Source organism: Lactuca virosa, chromosome 5, assembly GCF_052849685.1.
Source record: "Lactuca virosa cultivar CGN04683 chromosome 5, Lactuca_virosa_CGN04683_v6, whole genome shotgun sequence".
NCBI lineage: Eukaryota > Viridiplantae > Streptophyta > Magnoliopsida > Asterales > Asteraceae > Lactuca > Lactuca virosa.
The window spans coordinates 15,640,703-15,659,694 of NC_136430.1; the positions used below are offsets into that span (position 1 = coordinate 15,640,703).

Sequence of the window (18,992 nt, forward strand, 5' to 3'; positions counted from 1 at the left end):
AAATAGCACACATAATAACAGCATGTAATGGGTCCACAAGTTTACAGACTGGATTACCCCCGAGCCCACAATGTGAGTCTGGCTTGCCTTACAGGCCCACAACTCACATCTGGCTTGCTCCCGAGCCCACAACATAAGTCTGGCTTGCTCTCGAGCCCACGACTTATGTCTGGCTTGCCCCTTCGGTCCTCAAACTGGAATACAAATGATCAGCCCTCAGTGCGAGTCTGACATGCTCCCCTGGCCCTCGGCTCGCATCTGGAATGCTTAAGAGTCCTCAGTATGAGTCTGGCATGCTCTCACTGGCCCTCAGCTCATATCTGGCATACTCTAGGGTTTGTTGGTTACCGCACAGAGTAGTACAACCTCAACCCTACCCACATAACATGTCGACATGTAACATCTAAATACACATACAAATAATCAGACAGTATCACAGGTAGTCCTAATGGGTTGCACGCATAAAGTTAATAAATAGATAAAATGGACTTAGAAGAACATATTGTAAGCTTATGGAGTGATGTTATCCATACCATATTTTTGTCACATAGACGTTACGTCACTCTTGCAACACTATAATAACTTCTTGCAGTTTATGGGTGGTTTGCCACACTTTTTCATAAAATAAATATTAATAATTATTTTTTTAACATTTTCCATTAATAGAAAATAATCCTAACAGTAGTGCACATAGTAATCGTAACATTGATTATATAATCAATTTAACATAAACTCAACTCTAATCTTCAAATGCCTTTAACACAACTCGATATATATACTCATACAATATACAATCACTAATCACACAAATAGCCTTATGTACAGTTAATTGAAACTCATTAACAATTAAGAGTTCACAACTCTAATATTATAATTGCACCACGACTAAACATGGTTGACGACTACTCAAGCCACCATTAAACTCAATGATAGATTTACGGTTACACCAACTACCATTGTCTTTAATAACCACAATAATGAATTTACAACTACTTAAGCTACCATTAAACTCAATAATAATGACAATGGTTTTACGACTACTAAATCACCATTCCACTAACACTTATCAATAATGGATTTAAAGCTACTCAACTACCATTTTCTCTAATAACAATAGTAATGGACTTATAGGCTATAACTACACAAGCTACAATTAGATCGTCACGATGCACTCATTATGCGACCTTCTATAGTATTCCTCAAGTAATACTACATTAGAATTCATATAACTCTAGACCTCAACTCTATAATTTCATTTAACTCTTTTACTCTATTTGATATGATCATCAAATAACTCGTTATGATGCTCACCAAACAAGCCGAGTATCATCACAAAAAACCTCGTTATGTGACCTCAACTTTCTTGTTACTCGATACCACAAGAAACTCATTATGTGATTCGCTATACGCAGTACATATAGTCATAAGAAACTACTCATGTGACTCGCCTAGCTCATTAGATAACTAGCTATAACATTCAACCATTCTCAACCAAGCATTTCTCTTACTATTTGTAATACCCCGTTTTCACTTTATAGTAAAGTTTAACATAACTGCTAGTTTATAAAATTTGAAGTAGAAGTATATTACTTTTTAGTCAAAACAATCATCATAAACATATCATACACGTCAATATGATTTTCATACATATAAAGAACTCTTAAATATGAATTCGTATGAAGAAGTTATGATTCTTGGATGTTTTGTGTTCAGCCCTATACAACAAAGTGTGTCGTAAAAAGTGAATCAAATATAGGTTTCTTATTAGCCTAAGTAGTCTAAACAAAAGTCGTAGCAATTGTAAAAAGGAAAGCATGCATATAAAGAACGTCCAAATATGACTTCGTATGAGGAAGTTATGATTTGTCAAAGGTTCGATGTTACACAGTACAACAATGTGTAACACGGATATAGAAATTTAGATCGGTTGATTGTTAGCCAAAAAATGCAAACAATAGTTGAAGATCTCATGAATAGGAATCTGTAGATATAGAGACAATCGAGAACAGAGTTCGTATGAAGGAGTTATGATTTTCTCACAGACTTTGACAATCTAATATGTATAAAAATATGAAATTAAAATAGAGTGAAAATTAGTTGTTTTGGTATAAAGGAAAGTTTTAGTTCTCTGAATTACCTATGTGTGGATATAAAGAACGTAAAAAACGAAGCTTGTATGCGAAAGTTATGGCCTTTCGAAGATTTCAGAAAATACTTGCTTGTAATGATGTGGTAGCACCAGAGTACACCATGTGGCCGAGTGAGAGTCGAGTCTTTCAACTGACACGATGACATGACACCATGGGGTTGCGACATGTGGCGCCATGATATGATGACACGTGGCTTGGCTGGAGGCAACGTCGACTGAGTAACGTGGACGAACGGAGACCTGACACATGACACCAACCAGAACCGGACATGCCAGCCATGGGCGCGGCGCCCCTTGGCTTATGGGTCGACATGCCTCCTTATTCTGCCTATATATAGTACTCATCAATAACTATAACCTTAATTGCAGTAAAACTCAGTATCTTTGCCACTACCAGTAAATCATTCAGTTGCATAATTTCTTTATCTGCTAATAACGACTACTAATGCGTCCATCTATATAATCTTTATAAACTCGTTACTTTAACAGAAGTGATCAACTGTGAATTTCTATTACGTCGAATTAATAGCTCATATGACGATAGATTGTTGTAATTCTCAACTATAAATCTTTGCCATTCTATTTATCAACTCGTATAACAATAAATTGATATAATTCACAACAATACCAATTAATTAACTTGTATAATATCAAATGACAATGTTATACTCATTCCATACACAACATACATCACATAATTACATATAAATCATCTAGAAAGGGATAGGTTACCACATGGTTATGTTGCATGTATAAAAGATTTCAACTCTAGAAGTCCCACAACTTCACCCGTTTCAATAATTCCAATAGTTGTCAAAATAACACATATTTCTTGAATAACATAACCCATGATATCACTCTTTTTATGTGTCCGACTCAACATTTCCATCTAATACATAATACGCAACTTTGTAGCTAAACTCGTTAAGCTTTGTGAACTACTTATTAAGGTGTCTTAACCCATTAAGACATAAGCTTAAATCTCATTTCACATATTGAAAACCGTAACTCAATTTATAAGTCATTTATTCATGACTTAATCATCTAATTGATTTTTATATCAAATCAATTATACTCCATGTATAACTCATCTATATAATTATTTAATTAAGATATAAGCTTAATTCCACTTAAACTCAATCCCAACAAATTAGGGTTTATCATCACTTTACCCTAAATCAATAATTAATTGTGAACACCTAGTAAACATATAATCTTGATGTTTATCACCCCTATCATCTTTATATACCAAACTAGTAACATATATAATAATATCACAACCGGGGTTTGTAAACTCTTAACCTAATTCAAACTACACAAATGAATTTAACAAGAAAATTAAAAACTTTACCCCTCAATTTAATTGTGATTATCAACACTTGTAATCTCCACTTTACTCATTTTGCTTCTCTTCATTTATGGGCCAAAACCCTCCCTTAACTACTTCTGTAATGAGAGAATAAGAAATATAGGGCAATAGTTGACCCTATAAGTTTGCATTTTTTTGCTGAGTCGGTGAGAACACGCCACATCCCTCGTCGTTACTTTAAGTACAACAACGTACTGCCTCATGTGCCGCATATTCCTTTATTTATCTGTCGCGTTCACAAAGTACACTACCATTTTCAATACTTAAAGTATTTCGACAATTCACCAACACTGTTCTTATTAGCAATGCATCGTGTAACATCTCATAACATCTCACTTTCTTATCAAAAACTTATATATCTCGTAATAATATTTGTTATGAAAATAGGTGTCACATTTGGTGACTACCGCAACCAACTGGCATGCAAATCATTTAAGCCCAACTTCGGAAAAATAAAACAAAAGATAAACAAACCAAAAAGACAAACTTGAGATGAGAATGGAAGTTGGACCGAGCCAACAAAATATGAATAAACACCGGGACAAAATTTGCAATTTATTCAAATATTCTCATTCCCGAGTTCAAATTAACGAGAGAAAAAGAAAGGAACTGGGGAGAAGTGAGAAGAAAGTAAAAGAAATTGGTGTTCTTAAGTTTCATTAAACGAAGGAAGTGGAAGGAAATGAAATGACCACTTTCCCTCCTAACTTTCCTTCCGATTTGGAAGGATTTGGAGAGAAAGAAAAAAATGTTTAATTTTTATTCTACTTCTCTCTAACTCGGAAACACAAAAGAAAAATTTATTTTATTTTCTTTTCTCTCATTACTTTTCTTTTCTCTTCTTTTATTTTCTTGCTATAACTCGGGAACTTTAACTCGAAATGAAACCAAAAACGAAAATAGCAGTGATAATGGGATAAATCAATAAGAGAAGGGTTGCAAATGTAAAATCCCGCCGACATAGTTTAACCCTGAGTGGTTTACAACGACAGTGAAAAATAATGCTTGAAAACTAACAATACGTGTGGGGGCGGTCTCTTCGATTCAATTCCGTAAATCAAGAGCCTTTTCGTTCTTCCATAAATTTCTTCAATTCAATTCGTTATCGCTTTCTCAACTACTATCGATTTCTTCATCTTCTTCGTATCGTTATCCATTTACATACATAGATTTAGGTGTATATACGTGTATACGTCTTTGATTTTCATCGTTTTTACTCTACAAAACCCTAACAATTTGAATTTGATTGTATAAACTGTTCATTTCTTTTAGTTTCTGTTAGTCTATGAAATTCTTTGTATCGTGAATACGTCAACTAGAACAAATCCCTCGTTATTTTTTGCTGAGGGATTCGAATTTGTTGGTTTTATGTCTTGATCGGGTTAAGGTGTTAAAAGTACCGAGAATCGGTTTTTTGTTTGGGGAAAGAGGTTGAAGTGTGTCGTGCAAGTAAATTTGGATATTTCTGTTGTGTAGCGATTGATTGTCGAGACACCTGTGAGCTGATTCGGGAATAAGGCTATTTTATGTGCTTTTACAAGGAAACAGACTTGAGGCTATGATTAGTTTTTGAGGATTCTGCTGGGTTCATGTGAGTTTTGAGGATGAGGAAGATCGACCAGAAGCAACGACAAGGTGGTGGCGGTGGTGGTCGGATTGGAAGTAACAATGGGTTCATACCGTCTTCTTTTCGCTCGCTTTCTAGCTACTTGAGGATTGTGTCCTCTGGTGCATCCACCGTTGCATCCACTGTTCGTTCTGCTGCTTCAGCTGCATCCACCATTGTCGACCGTGATAATGATGCAGTTCCCGATCAGGTGAGTTTGTTTGTTTATCTCGAACTTGTATTAGTCTTAGAGTAACAAATGATCGAACATCATATGTGTTCTTGCTCTATGGTCAGTAGATCATTTAGCCTTTTTCTGACATGTTATTGACTGGTTTGGTCTCTGATACCTCCAAATGACCCCTGTTTTCCATGTTTTATACACAAAGGTGCTATGGGCCGGGTTTGACAAACTTGAATGTGAGGGAGATATCTCACGCAGAGTGCTCTTGCTAGGGTATCAATTTGGTTTTCAAGTGTGGGATGTTGAAGATGCCAACAATGTGCGTAACATAGTCTCACGCTATGATGGTGCTGTTTTTTCTATGCAATTACTGCCAAAACCAATTGTCCCAAAGCATTCCCAAGTTGAATATGCAAACAGTCGCCCTCTTCTGGTAATTTGTTCAGATGGGTCCTTCTCTGCAGGTGGAAATCCTCCTGGTAATGGTAACATAAAAAATGGTCATGATCAAGTAAATGGTGGCTCTGTGCCTACTGTGGTATGGTTCTATTCATTAAAATCTCAATCTTACATAAAAGAATTGAAGTTTAGATCGGTTGTTTACTCAGTAAGATGCAGTTCACGTATTGTTGCTGTTTTACAAGCAGCACAGGTTTGTTTCTCTCTCATTCATTATTTCATTCTTACCCTTCACCATTTTCTTTTATCAAGATTCAAGAACGAACATTAAAGTCATATTTACATGCATCACAGGTGCATTGTTTTGATGTTGCAACATTACAAAGGGACTACACAATCCTCACAAATCCAATAGCAACAACCCCTTCAAGATTTGAAAATATAGGTTTGGGGCCTCTTGCTGTTGGTCCTAGATGGATTGCTTACAGTGGTAGTATTGTTGCATTACCAAATACACGTGTCAGCCCACAGCATCTCACACACTCCAAAACTTTTTCTGCTCCTGGTTCAAATGGGAGCATTGTTGCCCACTATGCAAAACAATCAAGCAAGCAACTTGCAGTTGGAATTGTTACTCTTGGTGATATTGGTTATAAGAAGCTTTCTAGATATTACTCTGATTTTTTGCCAGATGGCAACATTTCTCAACAACTAAACGATCGTAAAGATCGTGTAGCATCTAATGGACGTTTACCTGATGCAGAAAATGTTGGAATGGTAATTTCCTTCTCTTAAAGCTTTTGGGATTATTTTGTTTGTGTATTATAATATAACATGTCTTTTTTTTTTTTATCAGGTGATTGTGAGAGATGTTGTCAGCAAATCAGTAATTGCTCAGTTTAAGGCACATGATAGTCCTATAGCATCACTAGCTTTTGACCCTAGTGGGACCCTTTTGGTGACTGCTTCTGTTCATGGTCATAACTTTAATGTTTTTCATATCATGCCACGGGTTTCAAGTAACTCATCTGGATCTGAAACTAGTGCATCTTACATCCATCTTTACAAACTCCAACGTGGCTTTACAAATGCTGTAAGATTCTTACTTTTCCTAAATTTCATTTTCTTGATTTTCAACTTCTCTACAGTGACTTCCTTCAACAGGTCATACAGGACATAAGTTTTAGTGTTGACAGCAACTGGATAATGATAAGTTCATCAAGAGGCACTAGCCATCTATTTGCTATATCCCAAGAATGCTTGAAATATGATGCAACAAACAAGTCTTCAGATTCTGGATTATCACCTAATTCTGGACCACAGACTCTTTCTGCTGTTAGCAGAATAAGGAGTGGAAACAGTGGTTGGAAAAACGTGGTGACAGGAGCTGCTGTAGCTGCATCTGGGAGGGTGAATAATTCACATTCTGGGGTTATTGCTTCTACTTTTTATAAATGCAAGGGTAACAGTAACAATACGGGTTCAGATTTAAGTTCTTTAATGGCAAAGTACCACATGTTGGTTTTTTCTTCTTCGGGCTGTGTGATACAGTATGCACTTCGGTTATCATCTGAGGTGGATTCTGTTCCAGTAACAGTAATGTCTGGATTGAATAATGCTTATGAATCTTCTTCTGATCATGATTTGAGATTGATAGTAGAACCAATTCAGAAGTGGAACATTTGTCATAAACAGAACAGACGGGAGAGAGAAGAAAATTTTGACATATATGGCGAAAATGGGCATACAGATAGCAGGAGGGTATTTCCGGAAAGAATCGAAAACGAAAATAGTGATTATTTCGAAGGTATGTGTAAGGTCAAAAAAGACAATGTTAGCCTTGAGGAAAGGAATCATGTGTATATATCCGAAGCTGAGTTACAGATGCACCAATCTAAGATCCCGTTATGGGCAAGAGCTCAGGTACATAATAAGCCTACACTTTGACTTTATTTATTTGACTTTCTTTGGAAACCCCCATCTGATTCCGTTGATTTTTGGGGTAGATATATTTTCAATCTTTAAAAATGGATGATGTCATAATGGAAGAGGAAAATAATTCAAAAGGTGAATTTGAGATAGAGAAGATTACAACACACACAGTTGAAGCAAGACCAAGACATTTGGTGCCAGCTGTCGATCACTTCCGAGGACCTATAGTTCAAACAACACGGTAATATTTTTTTTAACTACATTGCTTATATTTGATCATTTGGAAAGGAAAAACTTATTATTATTTTTTTTTTGTTACACAGAGTTCCGAGTTTAGATTACATCAGTGGTGGGGCCACCCCTCAAATCTCTGTTTCGAATGGTGGTGATCCAATGTACTTGATGCCATATGCTGATGTCAGCGAAGGTGGAGCTGATAATGGTGATGAAGAAAATGGGGTGGATGCTAGTCAAATGCCAAAAGGTGTTGTAAATAGTGACAGCTGTCCGATATCTGACACTCAACCAGAGACTGTAAATAATAGAGATTGCTCGGGGAGTGTGAGTGGGACCCAATCACAATCTGAGCTTGTAAATAGTAACAACAGCATAAGTCAGAAACTGGAGAACCATTTGCAAGATGAAGGTGACAAGGAGGTTGATTAAAGGTAAACTTTGACCAGTTACTATTACATATTTTGACTGTTTTGTGTTGTGGTAACATTTGGGGTTGTGTTGTGTAGGTGGGGACAGGATCTTTGTATGATGGTTTCTATTGTAAAAAAAGGAGGCATGTTGAGGGGTTGAGTTTACTTGTTATATTTGTGGGGTTGTGGCGATTGTATCAAAGGTTTGTTGTTCTGATGACTTGTGTAAATAACACTTTGAATAATCATGAATAATGATGTCTTGGATAGTAGCATCATATCATTTGCAACTCTTTGATTTTGGGTTCTTCTCAATTCTAATGCTAATTTGTTTTCTTACTTCTTTGTTTTTCATTATTTAAGCAAACCCTTTTTTGCTCTCAAGGTAGAATCAATCAAAGAGGGAATGATTTGCCACCCATCATTTTTTTTTTCAGCTTCTTGAAGTTGAACATAATTACTTACCAATTTGGGTGGGAATCATGTTATCAAAGTTAACAACTTTCACAATGACCTTACATTTCTTCATAAAGTGTTATTTCAAAATGCATATTAATTGATTATTGAAGCATTCATATTGATACGCATATATATGAACTACTCACTTTCATTACCAACGGCAAATTTCAAAATGCATATTAATTGTCATCACCCCTGATTCATCCAAACCCTAACATGTACCCTGATTTTAACAAAATTTTGTCTTTGGAATCACCAAAACCGTGTTTTGGCTCTTTTTACTACTTTAGGAAGTGAAAATTGCAAATATAACGTATTTCCACTCCTAGTCACATTTTAAATGAGCAGGTCAACATGTCAACCACTACTTTTAGTCATTCCAACAATACCAAAACAATATATAACATATTTCCAACTATCAAAACAACATACTTACATGACAAGTCTTAATGACTTTATACAACTACCGTATTAAATTAAGACTATAAACACCTTCCATACCTCATTTGGCTAACCTACTTTAATCAATTCCGCATCTTTTCATATCTCAAACCAAAACTAGGGTGTTAAGCATCCCCACACATAATCTCACTTTTAGACTATTTTTATTTCAAGGTGAATTTTTATTTTCTATTTTATATTCTGAGGGAGTGGAACAATATACTAGAATTGTAAACTACCTTTTTAATATCCAATCTTCAATAACACCAAAGTTTATAAAATATTTTAGATTCTTATAAAAACAGAAAACTTTTATTATTATCCTATTCTAAGATCTCATAGTATTTACTTTTCTATTTTTGTAAACAAAAATGATAAATGATAAATATACTTTTTGAAACATATAGTATATATTTCAAAGGGACGTGAAATTTGTTTATATGTAATCTATCTAGGGATATGTCTTTATTTGACTATAGTTTAATGTTTATGTAATAAAATTTGTTTTTAAGTGAACATACAAATCTCCCATGACTGAAATTCTAAAAAGGGACGTTTTGGGATGAAAAGCTATCCTTTTTTTGTACACAACAAACATGTCTTAGTGACATAATCCGTTAGATTGTTTGTGATTTCATTGCATCAAATACCAAACACGATACCATTGAAAATGATTCAACAATCAGAATTTTGGTAGAATCAAGATTTTATGCTTTCAGTAGAGTTACAAAAGTAACAAAACATTGAGTAAACAGTGGATTTTTACTTGGTAAAGATACCACAGGCATAACAACTTAAAAGGTATAATCGACACCTATAAAAATTACATATAATCCTAACACAAACATAGTCACAAAGTAATCACAAGCTCTTGATTTAATAAACACCGTCTCTTCTCCTCTCTCTACTGTTAACCCAAATTAGGCGACTGGCGGGTGGAGCTCATGATCCTGTGAGGTATCGACCGCAGCAGGTGGCAAGAACTGCCACATGGCCATTCCTGGGTAACTCATAACAGGAACCAGTTTATTACCCATTGATGCTAATGATGCTGATTGGACTTGAGGAAGAGGAGGAGGAGGAGGGTATCCAGCAGGGATGCCAGGTGGCACACCCATAAACCTCGGTTGGCTGTTGATCATGTTCACTTGTTCTTCAAGCTTCTCTTTTTCAGCCTTTAGTCTCTGCTTTTCATCACGTAGTTCGTTCTTTTCAGACTACATAATATTGTCAATATGTCATATAAATACATGATTAGCAACTTGAAGAATGCTAGAAAATGGAAAGACACATGGCACAACTGGATTGGATTGGATCAGTACCTTAAGCTCTTTAATTTTCTCCTGGAGATCTGAATTCGAGTCTTTTAGCTTCTGTGCTTCGCTTCTTAATTGAGTCACCATTCGCACAGCATCAACCAAAATAGCAGCCTTATCAGTTTTAGGGTTCCTCCCAGGCTCAAGAATTGAAGCCAATTCAACAAACCTGTTAACACATGTTACTTGTTATAATTTTAACATACGAGAGAGAGAGAGAGAGAGAGAGAGAGAGAGAGAGAGAGAGAGAGAGAGAGAGAGAGAGAGAGAGAGAACATAGGAATGAGAGGATAAAGGGTATACTTGTCATTTAGCTTGTCCCTTCTCAACTTCTCTCGGCAAGCTTTGGAGGTTGTACCACTGCATTGTTCATTCCTACCCCTGTTGTATAGATACAGAATAAAAGATTGTTACTCTTTTCTCATCATTTACAAATTAAAAAAAAATCCATAAAGGTATGTTACTGTATGTATTTTCACATAAGTTTAAGAGTAAAGAGTACTAAATACTACATACCGCTTTTTTGAACCACTTTCTTTAATGCCATCTGTATCCGCAGGTAAGCTATCAAGTTCCACACTAAAACAAGGATTAAACGAGTAACGTGAATTAGTAGAAGCAATTGAAACTCAGAAACTATCGAAAAAGAATGCATCCAACATCTTGAAGATTACGACCAGTACACAATAAGTTATTAGAAAAAATGTGGTTGATCAAGAAATTCTTCATAAAACTACATTAGGAACATTGTTTACTTTACAAACCAAAATAAAAAAATTGCATAATCAATTTGCAAAATCTACAGAAACAATGATGTTTTTTTTATAACATTAACCTTGCAATCTTACACATTTGATCAAAGCCATTGAAAAAGGAATCAATTTTATCTCCTCAACTACATCGCAATCTAGTTAGGGTATCACCGATGGAAGCAACAATCACCGTAAATTATAACTAATAACCTATAACAACACCAAAAAAAAACCTTTTTTCTTTAAATGTTACACCTCTAAATGAAAAACCCCAAGTGAAACGATCAATCAATCAATTCGATGTCGATGTAGAGTGGGCGAATCAGGTCAATTGTTGTACTTAGTAAATGGAATAAGTAATACACACGTTACCTAGGGATGGATGATGAACCATTCAAAGCGGTCTGCATAGGCCAGCTGGATCCACATACCGGCGTAAGGAAATTACCGACGGGAACCGATATATCATCGATCAACCCGTAATCGTAGATCCAATTACTGTTCTCCGGAGAAACCATCGAAGAAACAATACACAACCAAGGAATCCCCGGCGGGAATGCACTGTGAAGTAGAAAAAGCTGATAAGGATCTCAGTATCTCGCCGACGTTCGTTATTCTCCGGTGAGTAGATTGGGGGAGCCGGTGTATTACTCGGTGTTTGGTGGAGTGTTCTTTATTTGAATTTACTTATTCGCTCAACTGAGTTTACCGTCACGCGTCACCGATCTCGGTAGCACACGTCATTGTATTTTTGGGCTTAATTATTATTACTTTGGGCACATGCAATATGGATATACTATTGGCAGCATAGGCCCATATAGGGCTACGAACAAGGAACAAGGAACAAGTCAATAGTGTCTCTTTAGTTGTTCTGGAATTTTTCACATGTTTTATTCAAGAAATTGCGCAATGCATCTTTTTCTCCTTTGTTATTAAAATAAAGGTACTTTAAATTAAGATTTAAAGATTTACGTTATGACTTTATAGCCAACTAGAAAAAAACACCCGGGCTTCGTCCCGGGTCGGATTTTTCTTTTTAACAAAATAACATCCTACTTTTATTTCAGCCTAATTCAATGTAAAAATCCATCTCATTACAGCAACATAATCCAAATTTAAAAGTACAATACTATAATTAATTGAAGTTTAAAAAATAAAAGAGAACAATGTCTTCATAAGCTTTTTTTTTTTTAATAAGATAATATTGTAATAGAAAAAGGATGAAAACCAGTTGCTCTTCAAGCCTCACAACTTCTTCTTCCAAAACAGCAACTTCTGCTAGAAGCTATAATATCTGCATTTAAAATTACAATTTTTAAAAAAAAAGTAGAATTTTAATAAGAAAAAATAATTAATATTAGGATTTAAGACTAACTGTAGGAGGGATGATGGAGTCAATAGTGGAAGAGCTCCCAAAGGTTTTGTAAATGCTTTTTCTAAAGCTTTATAACATTTTCTTTATGTGTAAGCCTCTTCTATGATGATAATACAATAATTGAGATATTACATTAAATACCTTGCTTAGCAAATACTTTAAAAAAGTTTTAATAAGAGTAAATTACACGAATGGTCCCTATGGTTTAGGGTAATTTACACGTTTGGTCCCTAATTTATTTTTTAACTCGGAAGGTCCCTACTGTTTGTTTTTGTTACGCGCATGGTCCCTGTCTTACCTAAAAAGACTATTTTGCCATTTATTTTTTAATTTATTCAAATAAACACACCCCTAACCTAATCCCCTCACATTATCTTACCTACCCCACCATTTTTCTCTATTTAAATAATAGTCTTTTTAGGTAAGACAGAGACCAAACGAGTAACAAAAAAAACCAGTAGGGACCAAGCGCGTAACAAAAACAAACAGTAAGAACCTTCCGAATTGAAAAAATAAGTTAGGGACCAAGCGTGCAAATTACCCCAAACCATAGGGACCATTCGTGTAATTTACTCTTTTAATAAAAAGTCGATGGTGACAACAAATAAATAAAATGTATAAATCCAATAAAGATAGTTTAACTAACCTTATTACAATAGGTTGTTCTATTTCATCTGCAAAGAAGAAAAACCAAAAATAAAAGAAAACATTTAGTGATCGAATTATAAAAAGTAAGAAAATGTAAGATTAGTGTAATAAGAAGGTTAAAAAAACCTTTAATCATGAAAAATGGCATATATATGAGGTTTAACTTTGTATTTACTCTTATATCCTTAAACATAATCATTCTCATACAATGAAATTTTCTTGAAATGGTCGATGTAACATCTGGATTTTCAGGTATCATAAACTGAGTATTTATTTTTGAGTCAAGGAGAGGGACTCGACGAGTTGACGCCTAGACTCGTCGAGTAGGATCGCGACTGCTGACTAGGATTAATGAATGGACTCAACGAGTCGGCGAGTCGACTCGACGAGTCCGCGCTGTGGACTGAAACCCTAAATCTTTGGGCCTGTGCCCTATTTAAGGGTCCTTATGGCCTTCATTTGCGGCCACTCATACCCTGGAGAAAACCTAGCGAGCCAGAGAGCTTAGAGAGAGAGAGAGAGGGCTAATTTCACCACTGATGACGTGCCTAAGACGACACGACAGAATCGCGCCTAACCAGAGCGCCGAGCGTTCTGGCCGGGCTAAGCCCAGCGGGCTCAGCGCCCGCCAGCGCCTCTGGGGACAGAATGCCCAGGCAAGGGGCTCGCGCCCGCCAAAGAACGCTCCCAGCTCCAGGACAAAAGACAATCAGGGGACAAACAGTGGATCAGGACATTACCGCCAGAGCCAATAAGAGCGCTCTAACGGTTGAGGATGCACGATCCTCCAATCAGCGCCTATGATCTTGTCTCCCCAAAAAAGCGATCCTGTCCAGTACGGACTGGGCAAGAGCGCTAGGTATAAAAGGATGCACCCTCAGACTCACAAGGTAAGCTCTTCTCTCCAAAAGAAGACACCAAAAACCCTAGATACTTTCTAACTTGACCGTCGTAGCGTTCTTCCGGGAGCACCCTCCCGGGAAACGGCTGACGACCTCTCTTTCTTGTGATCTTGCAGAGGCAACGAGGAACCCGATTCACAAGTGTTAATCCGGCGGAAGCCCAGGTCACATCATTTGGCGCCATCCGTTTGTGAGACGAAGAACACGCACTAAAAGCAAAAAGCTGAAGAATCAATGGCATCCGACGGCAGCGATGGACACGATGGCAATCACGCTAGTCCCATACGCTCCATGGCAACGTTGGACGAAACACCGCCGCCCACGGCGGTCAACAGAGCAAGACTAGGTGAGGGAAGTTCTACGATAGCCACCAACACCGCCCCGCAACTGGCAACTCACCAACTAACAACAGCGCCGGCGGGGCCACTTTCAACCACATCCGTTCAGATGCCGCCATTCTTTGTACCACCAACGCAACAACCACCGTCGGTCCACCCAACGATGCTACCACCAGGCCAAGTTTTCAACAGTCAGCCGCCATTTTCAGTGCCACCGTTCCATCAAGTGACGGGTGGACTGGGCCCAATGCTTTCCCTACCCCCACTGGCGCAGACTATGGTAGCTCATACACCACCTATCTACTCGATGGCGGGCACGTGGGCCGGACCGACCATTGCCTCCAACCATAACCTCCAGCCTAGCCCAATTAAAGTGGACGAGTTTATGGAGACACCACCCCCAGGCACCCTCAGGGACGCCCAGGGTTTGAATGGGAAGCTCACGACTTTGAGTAGATTCATCTCGAAATCCGCTGACAAATCCATGCCACTATTCCATACACTGAAAGGCTGTATTGAAAAGAACAACTTTCAATGGACAGCCACGGCGGAAGAAGCGCTCCAGAAGATTAAGGAAGCACTACACAAGCTACCAACACTGGCCAGCCTCATCCCAGGGGAAACACTGCAAATGTACCTCTCGACCTCAAACGAAGCGATATCCTCGGTGTTGACCGTAGAAAGGGAAGGAGAGCAGAAGTCGGTATACTTCGTGAGTAGGGCATTACAGGGTCCTGAACTCAACTACCCCACCCTGGAAAAGCTAGTCCTGACGCTCATTTACGCGGCACGACGTTTGAGGCGCTACTTCCAAGCGCACCAAATAGAGGTACTAACAAATTGCCCCATCAAACAGATATTACTTAAGCCAGAAACATCGGGCCGGTTAGCAAAGTGGGCAATTGAGCTGGGGGAGCACGAGATAAGCTACCGTCTAAGGACAAGCATTAAGGGGCAAGCACTGGCTGATTTCTTGCTCGAAATTCCAGACGAAGGAAGCTCAGCCAAGGAAAGAATCTGGGCGGTAGAGGAGGTCCCAGCCAAAGACCGTTCATGGACGCTATGTACCGATGGGGCATCCAGCAGGGAAGGCTCGGGGGCAGGCTTAATCTTGACTAGCCCAGAGGGAGAGGAAGTGACCTACGCTCTTCAGTTCGACTTCCACACCTCAAATAACGAGGCGGAGTATGAAGCCTTGCTCGCAGGGTTGCGCCTAGCCAAACAAATGGGAGCGAAGGCTGTGACAGCTCTAACAGATTCGAGATTAGCCGCGAACCAAATTAACGGAAGTTTTGAGACAAGAGATCAGAGAATGGAGAGGTATGTGAGAATGGTGAGACAACTGATCCAGTCCTTCAGACAGTTCACGATTAAGCAAATACCTCGAAGCGAGAACAAAAGGGCAGACGCTTTAAGCAAATTGGCATCCACATGTTTCGATCACCTATCGAAGAAGGTTTTGGTAGAAGTGCTCAGGGAAAGAAGTATAGACGAACAGCAAGTAAATACCTTGAAAACAACCGGGCCCACATGGATGACACCATTTATGGAGTATTTGCGAAGGGGAGTACTACCAGACGACCACAGTGAAGCTAGGAAAATAAGTATAAAGGCGCCCTCATACGCATTGATAAACGAGGAGCTGTATCGAAGGGTTCACGGCACCGTGGTTGAAATGCGTAGATCAGGCCAGAGGGATGGAGGCGCTACAGGAGGCGCACACAGGCCAGGCGGGAGCACACGAGGGAGCCAGAGCTTTAACGGGTAAAGTGCTCTGAATGGGAATATATTGGCCCACTGTACACCAAGACGCACTGGGAGTGACTAGGAAGTGTGGGGAATGCCAGTCTTATGCTCCAGTCCAAGCAAACCCGCCAGTACCACTGCAGAACATATCCAGCCCTTGGCCATTCTACCAATGGGGCATAGACATTGTAGGCCCGTTCCCGGAAGCACCTGGAAAGCTGAAGTACATGGTGGTGGCAGTAGACTACTTCACAAAGTGGATTGAAGCAGAACCGCTAGCGTGCATATCAGGAAGACACATGATAAAGTTTGTATGAAAAAATATGATGACAAGATTCGAAACACCTAAGGTGCTCGTCAGTGACAATGGCCTACAATTTGCTGAAAACCCTTTCAGAGAATGGTGCGCCAGTAAAGGGATAAATCAGCGGTTCACATCAGTTGCGCACCCACAGGCTAATGGGCAAACAGAAGTGTCCAATCGAACCATTGTGAACGGCATCAAGAAACGGTTGGGTAAGGCAAATGGGAATTGGGCAGAGGAGATACCGACAGTATTGTGGTCATACAGAACCACCCCACGAACAAGCACACGGGAGACCCCGTTCAGCCTAACATATGGGACGGAGGCTGTACTTCCCATTGAAATAACGGTTGGCACGTTGAGAGCGGTCAACACGGATGAAGAAAGCAATGCCCAAGACCTAAGATTGAATCTGGACGTTCTCGAAGAGAGGCGCGAGAAGTCGGAGATACGCCAAGCTGCATACAAGAGCGTAACAGAAAGGTATTACAATCAGAGGGTGAAGGAGAAAGCGTTCAGGGTAGGCGAATGTGTGTTGAGAAGGAACGAGGCAAGTCGAACCCAACCTCAAGGCAAGCTGGGCCCGGTATGGGAGGGCCCGTATAAGATCATAGAAGCAAATAGGAATGGCACATATGTGTTGGAAACAGTGGAAGGGAGGCGGATACCAAGAACATGGAACGCTAGAAACTTGAAGAAGTTTTTCTTTTAAGGACGAAGTGGCAAATAGCCCCAGTTGCCCAGCGTCGTACTTAGTATACCACATTTTTAAGTACTTAGTGTACTTGATTTCATGCTTAGCGACATGATTCTCATACTTAGTGTATTGGAGCCCACAGTCAATGTAATTGAATGGTTGATATGCCAAATTTTAATACTCAGTGTATTAAATTTTAAAATGTTTAAATACTTAACACATTGAATTTCATTGATGGGTGCTTAGAGAACCCAGCCTTGACACTTAGCGTGTCGATATTAGTATGGGCAAAACAAAATGCTTAGTGCATCAAAATACTGTTAGAAGAGAGCAATGCTTAGAGCATGCATCTGGACACCCAATACACCAAACGTCCTTACATACAATCAAAAGAGTAATTTTTAGCAAAGCCCATACATTACATGCCCAGAGCGAAACACAACAAAAAAAAAACAAACTAAAACAACCATAGAGGATATTTTCACGCCCGAGGAGGGGTAGCACACGATGCCGGAGCATCTTCGTTTTCATCACCATTGTGTCCATCGCCAACGACCATTCCCACCACAGCACCCTCGCCACCAACTCCTGTTGGATTAATGTCTAAGTCCATAACTATATTTGGTATGTACTTGACCCGACCCGGCATGGTCCATTTGGGTTGCACTTCACCGGCACAATTTATATGGATAGTCTTTTGAGAATAGTATATTTATGATTTATATTAATATATTATAAGTTCTAATATATTAATATGGAATCATATTATTTAATTAGTATTGATCAAGAATTAATTTAGAATTAATTAAGTGATCAAAAAGAACTAATTAAATATGGACTCTTATATATATGGAATGGGCCAAGTTCATTTAGGTTGGGCTAAGCTTTCATGGATGGTCCATGGAGCTTTTAACCCATGGATCCTATGTAAATGAAAGGTCATGGGTATTAGGGTTTACATGGATGTAACCCTAATCCTCCATAATATATAAAGGGGCCCTTGGCTCACAAAATTGGCACAAGTGTGTGAAAATAAGAGTGGGCCGATTTTAGTGTGCATACATATTCTCTCAAGTTCTTCCAAGGTGTTTTGGTGATTTGTGATTCTATTTGAGGCTTCCACACTATTGGGGCTAAGCTCTTAAAGCTTGAAGACATCAAGCTACATCAAAAGGTATGTCATCTAACTAGAACTTTGTAGTATAGGTGCTTCATAATATGCTAGTTAGGATGAAACCTTGGAATAGTTAATATTTGCATGTATAATAGAGAAAACATAGATCCAAGGTTTATAGGGTTGCATGTACACCATATGAGTGTTAGAATGCTCAAAACCCAACAGTGGTATCAGAGCCATGAGCTGTTTTCTGTTATATTGATGCAAATGTTTTATTTTCAAGTTGGAAAAAAAAAGGAAAAAAAAACATGACGTTTGTCAAATTTTAAGATAATTACTTGTTTTGTGAAAAACGAATTATTTGTAAAATTTGAATCATTTGTTATATGAGTTGAATTAGGTCAAATTTAGTAAAAGATAAAATGATATGATTATTTTATTAGTTTTAAAAGTTTGATCTAAATGTTTTAAGGAGTTACACATTTTGTCATAAAATTTTGGAGCTCAAAATTTTTTTTAAAGTTGTGATCTTAAGGGTTTTTGAAACTTCCATAAGTTATGGATATGAAAGTTTTTTTTTAAAAAAAAAATTTGATTCAAAGTTTTTATGG

General features: G+C 38.2%; 3 protein-coding genes across 3 annotated transcripts; 2 read left to right on the forward strand and 1 right to left on the reverse strand.

The window, feature by feature from the left end:
* Positions 1-4,525: 4,525 nt before the first annotated feature.
* G18F (autophagy 18 F-like protein) lies at positions 4,526-8,576 on the forward strand. The gene is made up of 8 exons (XM_079050085.1): positions 4,526-5,335; positions 5,514-5,960; positions 6,062-6,484; positions 6,564-6,800; positions 6,872-7,630; positions 7,714-7,880; positions 7,963-8,307; positions 8,383-8,576. The coding sequence occupies exons 1-7, from the start codon at positions 5,123-5,125 to the stop codon at positions 8,303-8,305; spliced, it is 2,589 nt and encodes an 862-aa protein (XP_078906211.1). The 5' UTR covers positions 4,526-5,122; the 3' UTR covers positions 8,306-8,307; positions 8,383-8,576.
* A 1,298-nt stretch (positions 8,577-9,874) lies between these two features.
* LOC145115526 (transcription factor ILR3-like) lies at positions 9,875-11,915 on the reverse strand. The gene is made up of 5 exons (XM_079051820.1): positions 11,627-11,915; positions 11,019-11,081; positions 10,806-10,883; positions 10,509-10,671; positions 9,875-10,403 (listed from the first exon to the last, which is right to left on the reverse strand). Exons 1-5 carry the CDS (start codon positions 11,770-11,772, stop codon positions 10,107-10,109), a joined length of 747 nt encoding a protein of 248 aa, XP_078907946.1. The 5' UTR covers positions 11,773-11,915; the 3' UTR covers positions 9,875-10,106.
* Positions 11,916-14,413: 2,498 nt separating this feature from the next.
* On the forward strand, positions 14,414-16,285 carry LOC145111026 (uncharacterized). The gene has a single exon (XM_079047323.1). The coding sequence runs from the start codon at positions 14,414-14,416 to the stop codon at positions 16,283-16,285; it is 1,872 nt and encodes a 623-aa protein (XP_078903449.1).
* The last annotated feature ends 2,707 nt before the right edge of the window (positions 16,286-18,992 follow it).